The following is a 23,586-nucleotide window of genomic DNA, read 5'->3' on the forward strand; positions in this document are numbered from 1 at the left end:
GTTAATTTTTTATTTATTTTTTTTTTTAATTTTATTTATTACTTTTGCGAATTGAAAACGTATGCATGGTTGCTTATACTTATGTGTATGTAGTAGTTTCATCCTTACTTTAAACACAACTTTTAGAGTCGTCAATAATATTGTTGCATCCAGCCCATTGCAGCAATATTTTGACAAATAGTTGGAGAGCGAGATAATTTAAAGTTTAAGATGATTAGTAACCTGATCATTATGTATGTATAATTAAATGCATAAAATTTAATTACTTACAACAAAGTGCATTTTAGTAAAATAGTAAAATTATTTTCGAAAATTTTTGTTCGAAATTTTTTTTTCGAAATTTTTTTCGAAAAATTTTGTTCGAAAATGTTTTATCAAAATCTTTTTTCGAAATTTCAAAACTTTTTGTTCCAATTTTTTTTTTCACAAAAATTTTTGTTCGAAAAATTTTCTTAACATTTTTTTTCAAAGATTTTTCTTATTTATCTTAGTGCAACGTCTAAAATACACAAATAGAGTTTTCTTATAATAAAATGTTTACATTTAGAGCCTTTTAAATTTGTTACGTAATTGTTTTTTTTTTTCATAGAGAATATCCTCATTCAATTACAATGTTTTTAATTTTTTTTAGGAATTTTGTAGTCCTCTTATAAATCAACTCGAAACAGAAAATAACTCATACATAATGTAACTGTTTTGCATGTGTGTGCGTTTGCGTTTTTGCAGACTTCAATTGTTCACTTTAGCTTTCTCCCCCAGCGCTCCTCTCCCACCAGCCTTTCTCACTTCTATGGAAAGTCATAGTAAACGCCAACATCGTCGAATCTTTCGCCAGCAAATTGTCCAATTTGTTGTAGTAACTCATTGCCGGCGTTACGTGTGGGCAACTCAAGCGGTACAGCGTCGGTCAACGTCAATGGTGAATTGCTGTAGGTGCGTCGTAAGCCGAAAGCCGGTAATTTATGCCAACGTTCAATATGTTGAGGGAACTTCCGTTTTTGTTGCAAATGTAGAGCGCGTTGGCGTTCTTCACGAGGGCCAGCCGTCTCACTCTTTCGAATACTGTTATCGAATGGTGTGTTGCTGTTCTCACGGTTACTCTTGTTTAGTGGAAATTGTAGATGCCGTTGTTCCATGTAGTTGCGCTCTTTTGTCGAATCGGCTGATGTGTCTTCTGCACTTGTGCCTAGATGTGGTGCAATTTCAGCGGATGTGGTTGCTTCATTGATGTCGAACTGTAAATTACAAAAAAAAACACATTCCCAAAAATTCTTCTTATAAAATCTCACAAAAGTAGTTTTAATAGAACAGTTTGTTCAGTAAAATATATACCTTAGTAGATTGAGCACTACCAAGATTTCTAAACTAGATGCAATAACAACAATAACAAAAAACAAAATAACAAAAAGTTTCAAGACCAGAGCATACTCTTGTAAAACCCCCAGCTGTGATCTAGCGACTGATGGCCAGAGCATGCTGAAATTATGGTGACAACAAATGTTCCAGCCTGCTGAACAGCAGTAAAAGCATAACACCAGGAGATGGTAAACTCGATTCCCCAATCGATGACGGTGGAGCAGAAGTTCTATTATCCGACCATGAAGAAGTTCGAATAGGAATTACCCGTCTAAAGAACAACAAAGCGACGGGGCCGATGGATTGCTGGCTACATATGACTCCATCCTCTCCATCCTCTGCGCCAACTACCGTGGGATAATCTCCGAGCCGTTCGATATCAAACAAGGTACTGACATTAACACCAATAAAAACGTCATCCTCGAAATCCAACGCAGAATAACTCATTCCAAAGGTGCTACTTCGAACTGAGCAAAAGAAGTAAAGCCCTCTCTCGACGAACAAACATCAAATTCTATAAATAACTCACGTCCCCGTCCTGCTATATGGTGCAGAGGTATGGACGATAACAACATCTGATGAGTCAGTGTTGCGAGTTTTCAAGAGAAAGATTCTGCGGAAGATTTATGGTCCTTCATGCAATGGCAATGGCGAATACCGAAGTCGATGGAACGATGAGCTGTGCAAGATATATAAAGACATTGATGTAGTTCAGCGAATTAAAAGACAGTGGCTACGCTGGCTAGGATATGTCTTCCGAATAGATGAAAACACTTCAGCTCTGAGAGTATTCGACGCAGTATCCGTTGGAAGAAACAGGAGAAGAGGAAGACCTCCACTCCGTTGGAAATACCAGGTGGAGTAGGACCGGTCTACACTTTGAGTCTCGAATTGGCGCCAAAAAGCCAAAAAGAAGAACGACTAGGGTACGGGTTACTTAGATATGTATGTGTTACGAGTTTTTGCAGCTTAGAATTGAAGCAAAAGATATTTTTGAAATATTTTATTAAGAAGTTTGACTAATATTCCGGAAAATATAACGAAAATCTTTAGGCGGTATATTCGAAAAAATAGAGATGTTCTTCGAACAAAGCAACCTCTGTTGGACTAAAATCAAAAATAAAATAATAAAACTTCTAGATTCTTACCTTGCTAGCCACAAATCGACTTGCACTATCATCGTCCAGCAAATTTAATTGGTTGCCGCCACGTGAATTTCTCTCCACTAGCCGACCTTTACTGCCGGCGACCGCCGAGCCACTGGAGCGTTTGCCATGCGCTGTAAAAAAGTATTCTTTAGAATTATGCTACTGTACCATAATATAAATTGCTTTCCAGCTGTTACTCACCACCCCAACATGAATGCCCATACTCCAAACAAGAACCTGCGAATAGAAAAGAAACAAAGTTGAAAAGAATTCAAAAGTTCAAAGTCTATTTATGTTCATCCATATATAAATAGGAGTATGTATGTGTGTGTTCCATATAAGTTAACTTTAAGTCACTGCCGTCACCAGCACTTACTGAGACGTCAAATTCAATTTACAGTTACTTGCATTTAGCGTCTATTTTAAAAGTACAACAGCTTAGCAATACAACAAATCAAAACTCATAAATAACAATTTGCCGCAAACTTGTTGCACTTTGGCCACAGCCCCCCGCCAAGCGCCTTTCGTTTCTTTTTCTTTTTCTAAAGCAAACATGGCGTATTTATAGCAATATTTTATGGGTGCTTCAACTGTCAGCTATCAACTGTCATCCGAAATTAGCGTATAAAGCCTTGTTGGGAAATATTTTAAAGACTAACTGTATTAATAGATTAACGGCTAAATATATTTCGTACGCAAATTAAGCGAGCTGATAGGTAACAAATTGTAAAGTTTTGAATGGTATTTACTTAAAATATACTCAAAATTGTTGATAAATATGAATAGGTCAATTTGTGAAATGCTCCATCATGATATATTTGTGATGAAAAAAAGTGTCGGGTGATCCTCTCTAGTAGTTATAACGGGTGATCCAACCAGAGCTATTTTTTCCTTTTCTGAACAGATCACGCGTAAGTCGTGTCAAGCTGTCATGATATTTTGGTTTAATATTACGACCAGCACGCAGCAAAGAAAATACAACTAGGCCCCCTGTTCCTCTCTACCTCGATTCGAAAAAAAATTTACTCGAATTCGGATTTTGAATATTCTGTAACTCGATTTTCGGATTTTCAAGCCAATTTTCGGATAAAATATACGATAGCTTTTGAGTTGTAGAAAGCAAAAACGAAAATTGTACGTAGTGATTATGGCACAGGGTGGTACAACTTTCGCACAATTATAAATTATGTATATCCGAATTTCGAATAGAATACATTTTCGAATCGAGTTACAGAATAGGGCCCCAGTCGTAGCTGAAAGTCTACACGAAGACCGTGGAGAGTCAAATCGGCTCCGTTCTCAGCAACTCAGTCTCTGGAGCATTTTATGTTTAGCGTAAGAACTGAAGTCGCTCGATCTTCCTAAGCAATATCGCTTCGCTTTATGGGCTCTTGAAAAGTTCCAAGAAGATCTGACTTTTTCGAGCCAAATTTAGTTAAACGATGAGACTCACTTCTGGTTCAAAGCAAGTCAAAACAAGTTGCCGCATTTGGGACGAAGAGAAACCCGGAGAGATTCAAGAGCTGTCATTTCATTCAGAAAAAAAAAAATATTTGAAGGAGTTAAAATCATTGGTCCATATTTCTTCAAAAATGGTGACCACTTCTCACACATCGCATTAATCAGTGGATTTATTGAGAGAACACTTCAGTGAGCGGATAATTTGACGTTTTGGGTCGGTCGATTGGTCAGTCACGTATTGTGTGACATCACACCGTTAGACTTTTTTCTCTAAGCCGACAATCCCACTTGATTCAGGCCATGGAGCAAAACAAATCGGAATGCTCCAACGAGTCAACGAAAGATGGAGTGAACGGCATAACCGCGGCCAACATTTGAAATAGATAATCTTCAAAAAATAGTTGCCAAAGAATGTTCTTTCGAATGATAATAAACTTTCTCCGTCTGTGTTTTTTCATCAAAAAAGTAGGGAACCTTGAAATAGATCCCCTTTTATATAAATTTTTCTTCAAACTGTGCTCTTTAATTATGTATAATTATAACCTTAAATAATTGATAATATTTAATATCAATATTTAATATTTTTTTTAATAATTCCCGAAAATTGTTTTTTTACTATCACAGTGTGTGACCCAAAATATACACAATCCATATCCACAGATTTGCTTCATGCTCGCTAAGAGATCGACTGTTCACTGTTATGATTTCGAGTCGACTTTCACCGCCAACAACGGGCATCTGGTTATGACGAAAGCCCGCAAATCTGTACTTGACCGTCGGATATTATATGAAGCCTAGTTCATCTGCAGGATACTATGTTTATCAGAACCCGAAATTAATTGCTTTTTCAACTGTAAACTAAAATGTCAAAGGTAGCCGCCGCCGTTTATCTCAAAACTGCGTTTTTGAAGTCGGTTAGCAAGATTTCTCGGGAACTAATCAATCTATTCTTAAGTACTTGGACGAAAGATTTTTTTTCGATTACAATTATTTGGAAAAAAATATATCACGAAATTTTCACTTAAATTTTAATTTTTTTGTAAAAATGTCTGCCAAAAATCCAAATTTCAGTTGTTTTTTCCTTCGTCCAAGTTCTATGTTAAGGTTTTAACTAAAACACGTATTTTTTCACTTTAGATGATCCTGTAAGAAGTTATCCTGCCAACGTGAGCGCATCTTTTTTCCGAGGGGTCTCCGGAAATGGCGTCGCAATGGTCCAGTTTAAAATATTTTTTTGCTAAAATTTCAGAATTTCTTGGTTTACACTATTAACCATTATTACAAATTCTAATAAAATATTTCATTATTTATATAAGAAATTTTTTTTTTGAAAGGCTTTTTTTATTCGAGGAAACCCATGCAACCTCTTAGCTGCATTTCTGCACTAAAAGGTTATCGTTTACATTCCCAGGCATTTAATCACAATTTCTAGCAGAGAAAAAATTGCTCTCTAATTTTTCGGATAAAGATCTTAGTGCGTTGCTAACGGCATCTACCGTGCCCGCCAGCGCTGACTTCTGCTGCCACGAAGTTAACTCAATCCATTCGTGGATGATGTACGGCTACTATTAGCGTAAAAGCTGCATAACCTTAAACTAACGAACAACAAAAGCTTCAAACAACAACAACTACAAAATAATACACATAACTACATAAGACACAGTATTCAAGTGCTGAAATGGCGCGTTAAGAAAAGAGTAACAACAACAAAAGCGAGCATATAAACCTGCACACACATCAACATTTCTTCAGAGATGAGCACATGTGGTTGTAAATCTCATTGAAATGAATGTGAGAGAATGTGTGAATGAGTTCATGCGGGTGTGTGCGTGTGTGCGTTAACAACATGTTGAATGCTGGCCAAACTACATGTACTTCCATGGAGAATTATTTGTCATGGTTTATGAAAGCGCACATAATGGACGCAGCCAGCTCAGCGCACAATCACATGAACGTACATACAATGTTGTGCGAAGGTATGCATGTATGTGTGTTGCGCAGAGCAGCTGCACATGTTTAGACGGCGCTAATAATCTCTCAAGTGTTGCGAAATATTGTGGAGCACGCGCATCTTTTCACGTGAACACATACATATTTACATGTTCATATGTATTTATAGCAATACACACCTCTCACTGTGCATTTTTACCATTGCATTGGAATTTTTTCATTCAAAACCTATGTTCAGATTCAAAGTCTATTTTTAGTCAACATCGAGTCAAAAGCATTCACCAAAACTAAATCTGCGCGTGTGTTTGTGTGCGTGTGTGGGTGTGCCACGTTCACGGCAGCCAACTGGTTGTCTAATCACACAAATTACTGCGTTTCCCCCTCGTCTAAAGTATAAGAAATGCACAGAAATAGACAACTTTATTAGAATACCTGTGGAGTTGTGTCCATGTTTATATGTATGTACGTATGTATGCGGCGTGTACGCATTCACCAGCCTGCGCATAAGAATATCCTTTCTATATTAGCTCTCGCCTCGGCAAGGCGATTTTTCTATGCAGCAGTTGCATAAATAATGACCAAAGATATTGCAGCTGCGAACTTATGCCGCCAAAGCTGCTAATGTAGATTAATACCGAAAAATTGCCATGTATTTGCAGCACAACCGCACGTGGCATCAACAGGAGCTTCGATATGAGAATTTTCCCCTGCTGAATCCCTCTTTATGCGGCAAGTAAGGATTTAAACAATTTTTATCATTGTCATGCAATTAGTTTCTCAAACTTTAAGAGAAATGAACTAAGTCATCTATATGCATCATATTTGTCTCAAATTTTTTATTTCTAACCAAATTTCGTGTGCGGAATTGTTGCTAATCTTGGAAAAGGCTTACAGTGATTCAGTTTTATCAAAAACACAAGCCTACGAGTGGCACAACGTCTTCAAAGACGGTTCAGATTCAGAAAAAAATATTAACAAAGTGAAGGGCGCTTAAAAATCGTCAGACCAGTGTTAGAGAGGTGGCAAAAGAGCTCCAGATCTCTCGTGAGTCCGTTCGGATGATTTTGGTGAATAATTTTGGTACGAAACGCGTTCTTGCTCGACTCGTTCCAATAAAGCAACATTTTTTTAAAAAATAGTACCATAAACAGTTCTCTTTGAACTTGCTTGATCGTGCAAATTCCGATTCCACATTAATGGTGAGCATTCTAACTGCCAATGAGTCATAGGTTTATGAATTTGACATTCAAACAAGTCAACAAACATCGGAATGCAGGGAAAAAAACCGAAATCAAAACAAAATCCCACCAAAGCCGCTCAAAAATCAAGGCGATACTCATTTTATTCGATATTCGTGGTTTGGTGCATCATGAATTTGTTCAGGGGGAACAGACGGTCAATAAGGAGTTCTATTTGGCTGTATTGAGGCGTTTGCATGAGAGCATCCGTCGGAAACAGGCGGAATTGTGGAAGACCAATTCATTGATTTTACAGGATGATAATCCACCATCGCATGGAGCTACGATTGTGACCGAATTTAAGGCCAAAAACGAAACGAATATCATCGATCAATCACCGTATTCACCAGATTTGCCTCCGTGTGATTTTTTCTTGCTTGCTATATATTTATTTTTCCAATAATTGATACAGTCTTTTTTTAATACCCAAAAATCGTCTTTTTAGACCGCAATCCGCTGACACGTTTCTACGGCAAAAATCCGAATGCCATGGAAATTTACGGTATCCTACGATAAAGCGGAAGGTAGAAGCGATCATTTGCATTGCGTTTCCATAAGATAGGTCGTATCTGTTGATTCGGGCCACGATTTTGCGGAACTCGCTGTTTGCGCTCTTAAATACCTAGAAGTTTATTTTCATCAAAAATTCCATCAGCAAATGAGAGGTAACTTAGAATTGGAGAACTCTGCAGTTTTGGATTCTATTACACAAATATTTTCTAGAAAAGTAAGTGTTTACGCTACCTGAACCTAACCAAATAACCGAAATGGAAAAATATTTGCTATTGGATAACTCATCTCAACATTTTCCTCTCTATTAAATTTTAAATATTGTATCTTTAAGGTTCACTCAAATTTGCAAAATGAGTTTTCAACGATGTGGTACAACTCAAATGCTCATATATTTAAATTTATCTAGCCTACCTTAATAACCAGCGATGCTTAGCAACAAACCCACCCTAACTTCTTTCCAACTGCGTTTATATATAATAAAAAGAAAATAAAAACCAACCGGTTACTGACCCACAATTAGCGATAGAAAAAACGGTTATCTAGCGTGTTAAACGCCTACTTAACGGTGTCATTAACGATTTTACTCGTACATACATATGTATCAACAGTTAATACCACGACTTAACATAACAAGCACTTTGAAGGATGTGCTCAACTTGTTGCCGATATGCTTATGTGCTTCACCCATACACAACCACACACACATGTATTTGTGTTAAAGGATCATAACCGCATGTGTAAGTATATAATTGCGCCATTAACCTGACTCATTAATCCCAAATTGGCTTTTCATAGCCTACTAGCATTAGTTGACTCTTGTTGGACTACATATACTCTAAAAGGTAATTAGGATTTTCAGGTTTATTTGAAGTGAAAGAGTGAAGTGAAGTATCTCATGGGATATTATATTGAAATGATTTTAATTTTAATGATATTTTTATGCTTTACACTATGTAAAAATGTTTAATCGTTTGTATGATTGAGCAATGCTCTATGAAGCTAGCTCTCAACTAATATTCAGTTCTTGGCAAGAGTATCATATATAGAATTTGAAGTACGTTAGTTTTAGAAGTTCTTTGTAGTTGAATATAAAGTTGGGCAGAAATTGTGATTAAAGAAAGTTTGAACCCAAAGCAAATACTTAATAAAGCATATACAAATTCATTGTGGGCTTGATATATAGGAGTCAAATGCTTCTCTGTTCTTAAAGTATCAAATGCAATGACAATATTAATTACGTATTTTTCCAGATTAATAAGATACCTTTTACTATCTCCGTAATTCCTTTTAACCGCATATAAAAGATGACTCTTCTTCAATTTACCAAACTTCTTGGTTATTGATATAGTCCTTGTGATCCTTTATGACATCCCATATACTACTCTACCCTCTATTCTCAAAACACCAGCAATCTATGATATCGAAACTATAAGCCCTGGCAAAAGTTGAATAGTCTATTTTGACGACAGAGGTCGAATATCTTAATATTTTGCCCGAACATTTTGCCACACGTCAAAATCAGAATGGCGGGCGAGTCCACTACTCAAGTTTGAATAGAATATTCAATTATTTTAGAATTTGGAGCATCATTAGATTAGATATAGTAGATTTGTTTACGAAATATGACTTTTATTTCGCGGTGAAACATTCAAGTTTTCTGAGGCTTTAAGCGATATATCTAACGTAACTGCGTTCCAAAGAGCAAAACTAATCATCTCTTCAACATAAAAAGGAATAACTTCATGTTCTATGATGAGATGAAGTATGTATACTCAAAATCTGAATTTGTCCAAAAATGGAACTTTAATATATTTCTAAATCTGCTTTACTGGAATCTATAACAAACACTTCTCTCCATTACGAAACTAAGCAGATGTGTTTTGGAAATTGGTTAACGAACCGTATTAGTTTGGAACCCATGACCATGTTTATTACTATGCGATATTAAATTCACAAAGATAATCGACGCTGGGGATATAGATAGTTTCACGGATTAACTAATATTGACGGCTGATTATTCCACAAAAAGCGAACAATAGCAAAAGGGCGGGAAATCGCAACTAAACCACTGTTGTTTGGTAAATGAAAACTATTTTTATACCCAGAACAGGGTATAATAAGTTATGTCTGAATAAATGGTGTTACAATATATACAAGTATACATATTTTTTTGTAGATCTCCGACGTTTCCTTGATGCTGTTACAAACTTCGTGCCAAACTTATTATCTATAGTGTTCCGATATCGGAAGTTCCGACAAATGAACAGTTTCTTTGGGAGAAGAAAAAGACTGGTGCAAAATTTCAGGCCGATATCTCAAAAACTGAGAGACTTGTTTGTGTACATATGTTTGCTACATGGACTTAACTGGTCACGCTATTCATGTACATACTTGTATATATGTATATATGCTCATTTGTCGGAACGTCCGATATCGGTAGACTATAACAAATAGCTGTCATGCAAACTGAATGATAAAAGTCATATCTTTATATAGAAAACTTTTTTATTCGACAAATATCTTCAGGAAATTTGAAACGGAGCTAACAGTACAATTTCCAGAGAAGTTGTTTAGATCGGACTACTACATCATATAGCTTCCATACAAACTATGCAATCAAAATGATGCCATTGTGTGGAAAAGTTTTTTTTATTTGCGAAGGGTATTTCAGCTTCGGTGCAAACGAACTTAACGTTTTTTTTGTCTTTTTGTTTTTTTGACGACCAAAAACGAGCGCAACAACAGTAATAACAAGCGTGGAGAATAAGCAAAATAAGGCATGCCTATCAGGCGGCAGAGATATAACATGTTTGTGGCTATTTGTTTCACATTTTTTCCAACATTTCCGTCCCGGCGTTGGCGTCAGCGAGCAACCAGCCGCGAATTCCAACAGTTGCTGATGTTGCTGTGGCATAACGGTGGTTGGTGTTACCATTCAGCGTGACACCTTGACTAGTTCACATACTACATATCGCAAGCATGGTTTTTTTCGACGAAAGCGGTTATTTTTCTTCTTCTTTCTTTTTTATCAATTTTAATACAATGGTAGTGGTTGTTTTCCAGAAGGGATTAATTTACGACCGCAATTAAAACTATGTACGCACATACAGCCCCACGCTTTGTGTGTGAGATGTATGGCAATTATTGTGCCGGTTGTTATTTTTATTACAGTTATGTGATGATAGAGGTACATAGAAGTTCTAGGCAAAACATTGCTGTCGATAGAGGGAAAATAATCATGAAACAAAAATGTGTCATACAACGGACGTGAGTCCAGTTTAATTTGAGGTTATGCGTATAGGACTATATGCATATATGTACAGTACATACATATGTATATCTTGTGGGTTTTTATATAGTATAAGGTATACTTTTATACAACGTACACCAACCATAACCTTACTCTTTCTAATTTTTATAGTTTCCATGTTGTTTTTGTTTACTGCCTGTGCATATTCCTTGCACATTTATACACCGCTCATAGTTACATCTTATCAGCGTTTTGGGAATTACGCCAATAACCGTCACTACATACCAATAGCAGGTTGTTAAATACATGGACTTTATCCCGCTTGTAAATTAAATGCCAGCAAAGTGAAAAACAATTCGTTTTATGGCGGTAAAGTATGTGTATGTATGTATGTAAATAGGTGTTGAATATACAACTACCGTTAGTTAAATAATAATGCATGATCATATTTAATAATATTTATTTGCATGAATTATGTCGCCCGTCGAAGAATGTTCTGCAAGTTTATGGCTAAATAAATGGAATATTTCCTACTCATGCCTACACACATACATATGTACATATGTAATACACTTATAAAAACGAAAAAAAGTTAACTTGCACAAAAGCTGTAATACCCTTTACAGATTCATTTTTTATAGTATACAAGAATGTTAAATGAGCTTTAACTTCATTTTGATCGGTCAGTTTGTATGGTGCCAGTATTTTATAGTGATCCGAATTGTGAGCGGCTTCATGTGAAAGGGATTTGTGCGAAATTTCAGATATGTTTAGTTCGCTTAATCGACTAAACTCACCATCCTGATTATTTCTATATGTATGTATATACTTTATAGAACTCCTAAGTTTCCGTTTATGTGTTACAAACTTCATATTAAACTTATGGGGTTAAAGCCATTTGCAAGCCGCAAAAAATCGTCTTTTCATTTTTTTTTTGAAAAACCATTTTACTCGTATTTCATAAATAAATATATATAAGAGTAGAGTTGAGTTCAGAATTGAATGTAATTTAATAATCGGCGATTTAGTAAAATTTTGATTTTCCTTGACCCCGTAGCAGAACTCTAGGAGAACCCTCCGTTCTAACGACAGTCGGGTCTAAGTAAACGGAACGGACCCGGATTGTTTTATCCGTTCAAAGACTGTCATCTCGCAGAATTCTGCCGCTAGAACAACAGGACCTTCGAAAAAAAGGTTCTTTCGAAGGATTAGTCGAAATTTTAATTGTTACAAAAAAGTTCGATTTTTGTGAAAAATTTCCACTTCAAAGTGCCTTAAAAATTTTTAAGGGAGATACTAACAAATATGTTTAAGAAGGTCATATGGCATTTCCCGTAGAATACTGTTCCAAGAAAAAAAAAAACGCATTTTGGGAACTTACTACACTTATACACAAAATTGTAAGCAAATAAAAAAAATTTTTTAATTTACAAGTGGAATTCTGTCCAGGATATAATTTTAATTTTTTTTCTTTTCAGAATGTAGTTAGAAAATAATTGTAAAATGCTTTAAAAATACAGCTTAAAAATTTTAGATTTGTTATTATTGCTCTAGATGTCATTTCAATTAGGTGTGAACTTTATTTTCTTTAATTGAGATATTAATAAATATGCGGTACGAAGGTTTAATTGTTTTTAAGGGCATTACAATTAACTAAACATAATTCACGACAGAATTTCTGACGATTGTTACCATGGTGAAAATTTTTCGATCATCACATAACTTCGAAGTCGTAGATAATTTCGAACACAACATCTGATGAGCCGACGTTACAAGTTTTCAAGAAAAAGGTTTTGATTTGAAGATTTATGGTCCTTTACACATTGGCAACTGCGAAAATCGCATTCGATGGACCGATAAGCTGTACGAGTAATACGACGACATTGACATAGTTCAGAGAATTAAAAAACGCTGGCTAGGTCATGTTGTACGGATGAATGAAAACACTCCAGCTCAGAGAGTATTCGATGCAGTACCCGCCGGAGGAAACAGAGGAAGAGGAAGACCTTCACTTTGTTAGAAAGACCAGATGGAGAAGCACCAAACAGTGAAAAAGAAGAACGTCTGGCGCGTTGTAGTAAACTTGGCTATAACCGCGTAAGCGGTGTCTACGAAATTACATAAAAAAGAAGACGTATCTTGAATATATATACATACCTAACTATATTGGCTAATATTCAAAACAACATTTGCTTGGATTTGTAATAGATAGACGACTTTGTTGTAGATTTGAGAAAATTCAGTAATTTGTTTAAGTTGCATTTTCCGAAGATTTTGAGACCAGATATATCATCTCCTGTCACTTTGGGGCATAGTTATGTCAAAGACACAACAGACTTGAATATCTCAACAAGAAATCGAAAACATATTTGGCAGGAAATCCAAATGATGAATTCTAAAATTATTAAAGAAGCCTTGCAGTTCTCTTCCGAATGGAGTATTTTTAATCCAACTGAGCCCAACTCGTAGACTTGTGCATTAATATAATGATTGCGAATCTGCTATTTTGATGAGAAAATTTTCGGGTCAAAACATTTAGAGATTCGTACCTACGTTGTCAAAAAAGGAAACTCATATAAAACTATTGTCAGTTTTAAGTTTTTGGTCACCTTTACATATAATATATTTTTGATGAGATCAAATAATCTACTTGTGAATACTTTCTTCGTTTTTCGAATTTGGCTTCCAAGCTCGTGCTTAGTGAATTCGACATTATAATAATTTCATTGGTTTATTAATAGAGGAGGTCGAAAAAGGAAAATATTGCTTGCTAGTGAGTTTTAAATAAACACCGTTTGAATTTGGGTGCGTCTTGCCTACGAACCAATTTATTTCATTAGAAATATTACTGTGTTTACTAAACATAGGCTATTTTGAGTATGACAATGTTGTTCTTAAGAAAAGCTTTTGTTTTGAAAAAATCCAGAATAAATTAGGCAACATATTTTTGTTTTAGAGAACATCGGTTTTTACTTGTAAATTTATATTATATTTGCATCGACAGATCGCATTTTAACGTTTCACTAAATTTTCATTTGTTCTAAAAAAAAGAAATCTAAAATTTTATTTACCTTGAACATTCGACGAGAATACTGAACAAATTAAAATAATTATAAAAACCGTTGAGCGCCACATATTTCCAAAGCAATTTTCAATTTCGAACTATTGAATGTGGGAATTCACTTTCAGTTAAACATTTTATTTACGATTTGCTCACAACTAAAATGCACTTTCTTTGTCAACCAAATATGAAGAACACGAGAAATTTTCCGCACACAATTTTTTCACACCTTCGACTCGCTGCTAAAGCGACCGTTAAACTTTTGAAATAGACTTTTGCAAACGTTGTGCGCAAATAGGAAGCAACATTGGCTTTTATACAAAAATCTGCAATGTTGTAGAAACCAATTCGCAGCCGTCAAAGGCTAAAAGGCGCATATGAAAAGTGACAAGAACAGCAGCAGCTACAGCGCTGCGACAGTAACGACAGCATTATTAACAGCGTGGAAGCAGCGCAGCCGCCAGCGAAAAAAAAGCGGCAAAGCCGAGCGCGGCATCAACAGTGTTAAGAATGATGTTAAATAACAAGAATGAGTAACAGCACAAGCAACAGGTGAAAATCCGACGCAACAGTGTGCTGCTGAAACAATAGTGCTGCTAACAGCGACGTTAACAGCGATGCCGAATGCAGGCGCACCATGCGTATACGTAACGAAGCAATATTGCGAGCGTTGGCGAACGAACGAACAGCGAATATTTCGCAAATTTGTTTGTACATGTGTATGTGTTAGTTGAATATGTAAATATGTATGCGAGCATACCATCAACCAATGAAGCTGCGAATTAGAGCACGAAGTTTTTGCTTTCAGCGTGGGTCTTATCACTGGTGTTATTATCACCGATGAAATTCGCTGCCGTTAAGGTCTTCCATTGCTGCTTGTTAAGCGTGTGAATACTGTTGTGGTGTGTATTTTTGCAGACAGCGCACATGTAGGCTGACCACTACAAGCTTAGCTGAACGCTTATGAAGACAAGAAACGAATTAAATTTTTCTTTGAGAATATATGTATGTATTAGCCGCGGGGAAAAATATCGAATGTTCATAAATATTAACAATTTCTTTATTATAGAAATTAAAGGAGATACGCTTAAAATATATTTTGAGCATAAAGAAAATTAATATTTTAAAATGATATATTCCTTTTATTGTTTAGGAACATTAATGCAAATTTAAGGACATTTTTTATATCAAATTGCTTTTATGCATGTTACCAATTAATCGCAACTAATTAGTATTGTATTTATAACCACATTTTTAAACAAAATATGATGAATGGAGAAAACGTAGAAAGCCTCTCTCTAGAGCTACAAAGTATCCAAAGGGTGTATATATACTCACAGAAACTTTGACTTTGAAATTTTTAAAAATAATGCTTAACCTGAGAACAAAGAAGAATAATACTGCAAAGCTTAAACGATCCAGCTCACTATGATATTAAATAAAATTTGCTTTCCGAAGTGGTGTATTAGTTTAAGGATTATACATAGGTCCATTGGTCCATAAGGTTTTGTAAGATCATCTTCTAATACAGTGGTGCTCCAGTATAACAAACGCCGATATAACGAATGTTCAATATAACGAACGCTGTTTTTCAATACATTGATGACTCTATATAACGAAAGCTGGAAATTGGATGAACTCGATATTACGAATGTATGGCGTTTGTATTTGGTTTTGGTTGTATTACAACAACAAACAATGCAGGCAGTTAAATACCCGTTAGTTCTTGTTATTATTGAGCTATTTTTTTCTAAGGATTCAGTTGTGAGTTCAAAGTGATAAAGTGAGGATATCGCATAAATTATTTAAAAATGCCTTCAATTCGGAAACGGCTTTGCTTGGGTGACAAATTAAAAATAATTGACGAAAATAAAAAGGGGAAAACCCTGAAAAAATTTCTTTGAAATATGGTATTCCAAAATCGAGTGTTTGCACAATTTTTTTTTAAAAATTGCCGGAAAGTGATAAGAAGTGTTAAAGGTACATGCTGGCACATTGAGATGACAATCGTTAAAGAAAAGCGAATATCAAACTTCAACACAGATGATTTGGAAGCATGGAACAGTTCAGACAATGTACTTATAGAAGAGAACCCGAGTGCTGAAAATGAACTAGCTATAGAAATTTCGGAAGAGGAGGAAGGTGATACCGCTGCAGTTGTAGCTGTGCCGCCAATAAAGCATCCTATGCCATCGACTGCTTTGAGAAGTGTATCAAATGGTCTGAAGAAAACAAGGTGGAACAGGAAAAAATATTTTTATTGAAAAGCCTACATCTAAAGGCACAAAATCTCAAAATTTCTCGCCCACAAAAGCAAATGAGCATAACAAATTTCTTTTCAGTTGAATAATGCTCATATTTTTGTTATAAAATTAAACTTTTATTAATTTTATTGAATGCATTTTCCATTGTATATGTATTTATTTCAACCAATGCTTATGAATTCATGAATAAATAGTTATTTTTAAACATATACATATGTACCAATATTAATGCAGTTTTCGTTTCCGATATATCGAATATTTCAGTTTAACGAACGGTCCCAACATTATATCATTCGTTATATTGGAGTACCACTGTAATTGAAAACTATTGATGTTTGAAGTAAAAATAATCTTGAAGTTTACATTTTTCAGCCGGTACACACCCAAAAGGAAATTTTTTTGTGAAAATTAAATACCAATTTTGAATGGGAAACTAAAAAAAATTATTCAAAGTATTGACCATTGCTTTTTACACATTCTGTCCACTTTTCTGGCTCAGGCAATGAATGTCCCATCGATGAATACAAATGGTAATGGGAAAGTGGTGCCCTGGTGAATACGGCGGGTGAGGTAGCAGCTCCCAGCCGAGTACTTTGGTTGTATCCGACACCAATTTTGTTTTGTATATTGGTACGTAGAAAAAACTATTTTTCCGTGTCTTCTGGTCCATTCTGGTCGTTTTTCGATCAATGCATGGTTCAAATTGATTATTTGTTGTCTGTAGCGTTTAGTATTAACAGTTTCACTCTTTCTTTTTTTTTTCTTTTTTAACTTCCAAGAATAAGTTCATTAATTTAACACAGAGAAAACACTTTTCTTAATAAATTTATAAATACATGTAACTTTATTCGAATTTTTAATATTCCCTAGTGACTAACACATTTGTAATACGAGTAAAATACCGGAAGTACACAAATAAAAATACGACAGCAAATAATGACGACAACGTTTCGGATTTCCCCACATTTTGCATACTTTTCTGCGCGCCAAATAAACATTGCACACATGCTTACACTCAAAGCAAAACTTGTAGCAAAATTATATGGAAACAAGTAAGGAAGGGTTAAGGTTGGGTATAACCAAACATGTCATACCAAGGTAATATTTTGAGGTACAAGTACGTAAGGCTTCTTAGTTAGAGGGCACAAATATGCACCGGTTTAGAAAAACACACTCTCAATTCACACATTGACCGATATTTTCTGTTTAAAACTCAACTATACTAGGGTCTGCATCCTCGGCACCTAGAGGCTTGAACAGTTTCAGAGATATGTACATTAAACCTATTAGGCGATTAAGCTCCGCCTACTTTTTTTAAAATTTTAGCCCAATGGTGTTTTGTGGGCAAGGTAATGGTCCGATTACATCCATCAAATAAAACGTCGTCTATTTTTTGCCGAGGAACATATACAAGTATAGCGGGTTTCATTACGAAATCTCAATTCTTGCTCAAGCACAAACAGTCACTAGGATTTCAACTCGTCGCATCATTCTGATTATTTCCATATATCTATATAATCCTATATCTAACTCCTTTAGTTTTAGGTGTCACATACAACCGTTAGGTGAACAAAATTATTCTACTCTGTAGCAACATGTTGCAAGAGTTTAAAAATTACGAAATTGTACAAATATAACATAAAAAGTTGTAAATGAATACCCGCATTGTTGTTGCGCTCGTAAATCAAGTGTGATTCTATACGTCATGTATACGTCATGCACGTACTGGCCTACGTTGCCAAGTCGAAATGCTGACGTTCATTAGATGCCGTGCTGTTGCCGATATGGCGGTTTGTTTTATCGTTTTAAGGAATAACGTCCTAATTGTTTGGTCATTACTGTAACATTTTCAATGTTGTATATGCATTTAGTTTACAATTATATAAAATTATTATTATAGTATAGACTCTTTATTCGTCTGTAGGTCTGAGTAGAGCTTTCAGAAAAAAAATTTTGTATAGGACAATATCAAATCAAATCTCCAAGACTATTTTTTTCGATACTATGGTTTAGATTTCACAATCTGATGGTGGTTCCTCTTCTTATCATTGAAATTTGAGTAATAACAATCAAACTCTAGAAATAAAATCGTTTGTTGCTAATTACCTTGCAAAGCAATCACCTTCGCAAACGTATACTCAATAAAATGTATTCCTGCGAATCGTATTACGTTTTCTCTTTAAACTCACACGCTAATGTATTTTTAAATATAAGATACAACAGTTAACAAATAAGTCAAGAGAATGAGCAAATTAGTCTGAAGCAATTACCCTAAGGTCGTCCTATGGGCATTATGCGATTGAGCCAATATTCCAATTACGTATTCATATGCTAATATACACTTTTGTATTGACATGAATATATTTACGAGCCCTGTTGGAATTATTACAGTTAGCTGAACACAGCTTTTAAGTCATTTATAGCTTTCAAAAAGTTCTTTCATCACAAATGTCAGTTTAATCACAAAGTTCGCACCACAACAAATCGGCTACAGAAAGTGTCTATACTTTTAGGTACCAATCGCCTAGCAACTAAGCCTTTAAAATACAGAAGCGAGCGCCAGAGAAAAATAATGGAGATCTATTTAATGTTAAAAATCTGCCCTTTATAGCTATGCCTGAAATAAGTAGCCTTGCAAATAAAATATGAGAGCACTTAATTACAGGATGACTTAATTTTGACAGCTCGTGGCGGCCATGTTTAATTCTGTCAACTTTTGTCAGTGTGTTCCGCAAGGTTTACCATTTCAACATATCACATTTCACTTTTCTTCAACGTTTAGACATCATCCAAGACAGTTACGCAAATTCACACTCTCCGGTGGTTAATGTAGCTCTTCTCGCAGAACACTGTATTCTCAAATGAGGCCGAAAGCTCGATAACGTTATAGCCTAGCAGAGATAAACAAAAATGCTGGTTTATTTCTCAACATAGTCTTCTCTTAATGCACTATACTTGAGACATCACAGCGGCGATAACTTCCTCATTGCACTCAAATTTCTGTCAAGCGAGTGATTTGACAAGTTTGGTTACCAAAAAGAGTCGTATTGGGCCAAGTCTCGAAAATATGGTGGATATGTTCAGAGCCTAATTCGGTCAATTTAGCCATTTTGATGGCGGAAATGTGAACCGGTGCATTTTCATGACGTTAAATCACTTTCTTCTTCCCAATTGGATCTATTTTCTGGAAGTCGGCATAGAATTTATTCTCCATTTAACCCATGAAGATCACACCTTGTGAATCCCATTAAGCTTTGTCATCATCTTTTCGACCAATACAGCAGTATTGGTCTTCTTCTAAAGGAACTTCCAGAATAAAGCCCAACGTTTCGACTGTACTTTGGTCTCTGATGAACCCATGTTTCTTCGACGGTCACTAAACGATGCCAAAACTAGTGATCTAACGGTTGCACTTATGACCACACGCAGTGCTTTTATATGCCTCAATTATTTACGTATGCTCAATCTGTAGTCTGCCAATGAAAAAAAAATTTCGTCACGCTAACCTTCAAGCTATCAACTTTCGGGCCGCCCGGCCGTGGTACAACATAAACGGTCGTGAGGTCACGTTGAAACTGGTTAAACCGATTTTAGGTCGTTGCCATCGAAGAAAAAGAATGACCAGTTACTCGTAAATCATCCAAACGTCCTTAAATATGACTGCTAGATTTTTCTACCAAAAACGAGAGCCGTTTCACCGGCCGATATTACTGACCTTTAAGCATTGTTCTAAAACTCGCTTGCTAATTTTTTTCTGAGCTCAGTATTGTGTCACCAGATGATGTTAGTATATACATACGTACCTATCTATCTACTCCCGAATCAATGCCATTTTCATTTTCTCATTGGAACATATTTTAATAGCGATTATTCTGCAAAATAGCAAAATAAATCATCAGACCAAAATATAGCAGTCCTTTAGCCTTCCACCCTTATATGGTACATATATTTAAAATTTACTTACTCGTACATAACCTCAAACTCATTTAACTCAACTGAAATACAAAACAAATTTCAATTTCGCTGATTGCATTTTTCTGTTTATAGTTTTTTTTCTGATTTTTCTAACCATCCATGGCTTTAATACATATGTATATATATATGTATACATAAAAATGATTCACAAATATCCTGACAAAGGACAATCGCAAAACTGCATTTACCCGGCGCATCGTGAGTAAATCAATAGAGTGTCTGAAATGTGTACGTTTGTATGTCAATCTAGTATATACATATATATTTATACTTTACTATGGCATATGCAAATTCGGTAATAAATTGTGGCGAAAATTACTGAAACCCTAGAATTACATGATAATAATAGTGATTATCTCACAGAACTATACGCTAATGATTACTGTTATGTTTGTTTTATTTATAGCGTACGACATATATATGTTTATGCATGTAGATAAGTGAATAAAAAAAAAACAAACACTATAACTCAATAAATATAAATAAATATGTTAAACAAATTTCGTGTAAAATCACGCAAATAATATTATTTATTTTCAATTGCTGTTTACTTTACCTAATATATATGAACATTAGACCGGGTCGATTTTTATTCTTTAAAATCGCGTATGCGGGAAATGTTCTACACATCATTCTGAACCACTTTGCCTATGAAATCGGTTTTGAGCTTTAGATTTTTTAGATGAAGTTTAATTTCTTGTGATTTTTTTTTATCAGTTTTTGAGATACTTGCATGGAATTTAATACACAGGTGTATTTTGATATTCTATTGATCATTTGTCGGAATCGTTCAGATCGCTCGAAACCGGGCTTAGGCACACATTTCATTAGACAAAGTGGTTCAAAATGATTCGTTGAACATTTCCCGCATACACAAGTTTTCCATTTTCTTGACTCCCTATAAATCAACCCCTCTAATGCACATAATCTTTATTACATAATAATTTAACCTAATATTTGCACGCCAAATATTAGTGAACTTTTGACTTAGAAGGCTTAAGTCCTCAATATATATGCATATATTACATACAACTACTCAAAGTTCAACTGTATTCCAAGCAACGTTCCGTAACTCGAGATCCGTATGTTTGCACGTTTTGCAAACATCATTTCGGAGTAAGTTTCTTTATTATGAAAAGACGAAATTAAATGAGTATAAATTATTATAAGTAACAGGTGTACGAAGGCAGCTATATATATTTCTGGCCTAATAATGAAAATAGGAATATTTATCAACGAAAATGGTTTTTTTTTCGTTGGATTTGGCTCGTCTTGGAAGACCCACACGGTCGATTGCTGTTTTGTTTCGGGCTCATACGCATAGATCCATGATTCGTCACCTGTGACGATCTTATAAACGTCTTTTGAAGCACCGCGATCGTATTTTTTCAGCATTTCTTTACACCAATCCACACGAGTCTTTTTTTGAGCGATTGTCAAATTGTGCGGGATCCAACGAGAACAAACCTTTTTTACGGCCAGGTGTTCATGCAATATCGAATGTATGCTGGTGGGAGAAATGCATAGGCATGCCTCTATCTGAAGGTATGTTACATGACGGTCTTGCGTTATCAGTTCACGTACGGCATCGATGTTTTCTGACGCAACGGCTGTGTTTGGACGACCTTCACGGAATTCGTCTTTCAGCGAGCGTCGGCCACGATTGAATTCGTTGTACCAGTTTTTCACAGTGCTATAGAATGGTTCTTCATAGCCATACAAAGATTTTAGTTCATCGATGCACTCTTGTCGTGATAATCCACGTCGAAAGTTGTGAAAAATGATCGCACGAAAATGATCACGAGTTAATTCCATTTTTTGGCCGAGATGAATTGTTTAATTCCCTGTAAATAAAACAATTCACGATTAAATGACAAAACGTTCTGAGTGATGTTATGCTAAAAAAAGTCAAACTTTCCAATGGAAATGTCAGATTGCACCTGGCAACACTTAGTTTTGCCTAGTCCAGAAATATATATATATAGCAACCTACGTAATATATATAACTACTCAAAGTTCAACTGTATGCCAAACCGTATGTCAGTTGTCTCGAGCTTATCTGCGAACACAAGCAACTTCACATAACTAAACAGAATATATAATAAACAGCGTTATTTAATCGTACGATCTTGGCGCGATCGCTGCCCATATCGTTTTGGACCCATTCCCGAAATATGTGACGCTTTTGATGCTCGCAAACAAAGAATCTTCCGCAAAATATACCTTAAAGTGGTTGAACACAGCTCCAATTCTCGCGCGCGTTGGTGGATGAGTTCATTTAGGTCTTCTTCGATATTCTGCGCTACAGCAGCAATAGGGTCTTCGATGTGCCCTGTACGGCGTCTCTGAGAATGCGCATTATCGACTAGAATAAATTTGGTGCGAAACCGATCCATGCTTGTTCGATTATGTCGATCGAATATTGGACGTAATGTGTGATGCGTCGTCCGAACCGAATCATTATTTTGGTAATATATTTGAACGATTTTCAAACATCATTTCGGAGTTCGAATTGAAGCTTGCGATCTTGGCGACATTTGGTTACAACGAGACGGTGCCACTTCCCACACATCGCATCAATCAATGGATTTATTGAGAGAACACTTGAGTTAGTAGATAATTTTACGTTTTGGACCGCTCGTTTGGCCATCAAGATCGTGTGATATTACACAGTTAGACTTTTTCCTGTGGTGATATGTAAACTTTATGCCGACAATCCCACTTCGATTTAGGCCTTGGAGCAAAACATCACGCGTTTCATGCTCGAAAGAGTAATCGAAAATTTAACACAACGGATGGACCATCTGAGACGTAGCCACTGCCAACATTTGGAAGAGATAATCTTCAAAAAATAAATGTTCTTTCGAATGATAATAAAAGTTCACCATTAAATTTGAAGTTTCTGTGTTTTTTCCATTAAAAAGTAGGGAACCTTTAAATGGATCAATCTTTATAGTAATTAAGTATACTCATTTACAAAGAAATGCTGAATACAAAATATTTGATAAAAAGTCACATAACTCAAACGTCAAACTTAAGCTTATGCGACGTCTACAAAGCAAAAGATACTCTGATATTCGTTGGGCACGAACGAGTTTTGAGGTTAATTTGAATTGATGTTTATTATATTTCATAGCACTTTCACTCGATCAACAACTTTCTAAGAATAAAAAACGATTTACTTTTCCTGTTATTAATATATAATAATAATTATTTATAATATCTTAATAATTTATGCAAATATGAACGTTATATTACTACATTTCTTTTCTGTTGGATAGGCAATTCATTTTGACTTAATAATTTTTTTTAGCACCTTTTATTACAGCGCGGCTATGGTATATTATATACTCGTATATAGAAAAAAACA

General features: G+C 35.3%; 1 protein-coding gene across 1 annotated transcript; it reads right to left on the reverse strand.

The window, feature by feature from the left end:
• Positions 1–5: 5 nt before the first annotated feature.
• On the reverse strand, positions 6–14,274 carry LOC105233218 (neuropeptide CCHamide-1). The gene is made up of 4 exons (XM_049447932.1): positions 13,988–14,274; positions 2,706–2,741; positions 2,505–2,635; positions 6–1,235 (listed from the first exon to the last, which is right to left on the reverse strand). The coding sequence occupies exons 1-4, from the start codon at positions 14,049–14,051 to the stop codon at positions 789–791; spliced, it is 678 nt and encodes a 225-aa protein (XP_049303889.1). The 5' UTR covers positions 14,052–14,274; the 3' UTR covers positions 6–788.
• Positions 14,275–23,586: the final 9,312 nt, after the last annotated feature.

Source organism: Bactrocera dorsalis, chromosome 2 (genome assembly GCF_023373825.1).
Source record: "Bactrocera dorsalis isolate Fly_Bdor chromosome 2, ASM2337382v1, whole genome shotgun sequence".
Classification (NCBI taxonomy): Eukaryota; Metazoa; Arthropoda; class Insecta; order Diptera; family Tephritidae; genus Bactrocera; species Bactrocera dorsalis.

Bases quoted from the DNA above. Each gene is read 5' to 3' on its own strand.
- LOC105233218 (XM_049447932.1), bottom strand. From the start codon at position 14,051: ATGTGGCGCTCAACGGTTTTTATAATTATTTTAATTTGTTCAGTATTC. The intron at 2,636-2,705 runs GTGAGTAACAGC...ACTTTTTTACAG, and splicing joins TGGGCATTCATGTTGGGGTG to CGCATGGCAAACGCTCCAGT. The intron at 1,236-2,504 runs GTAAGAATCTAG...TGTAATTTACAG, and splicing joins GTCGATTTGTGGCTAGCAAG to TTCGACATCAATGAAGCAAC.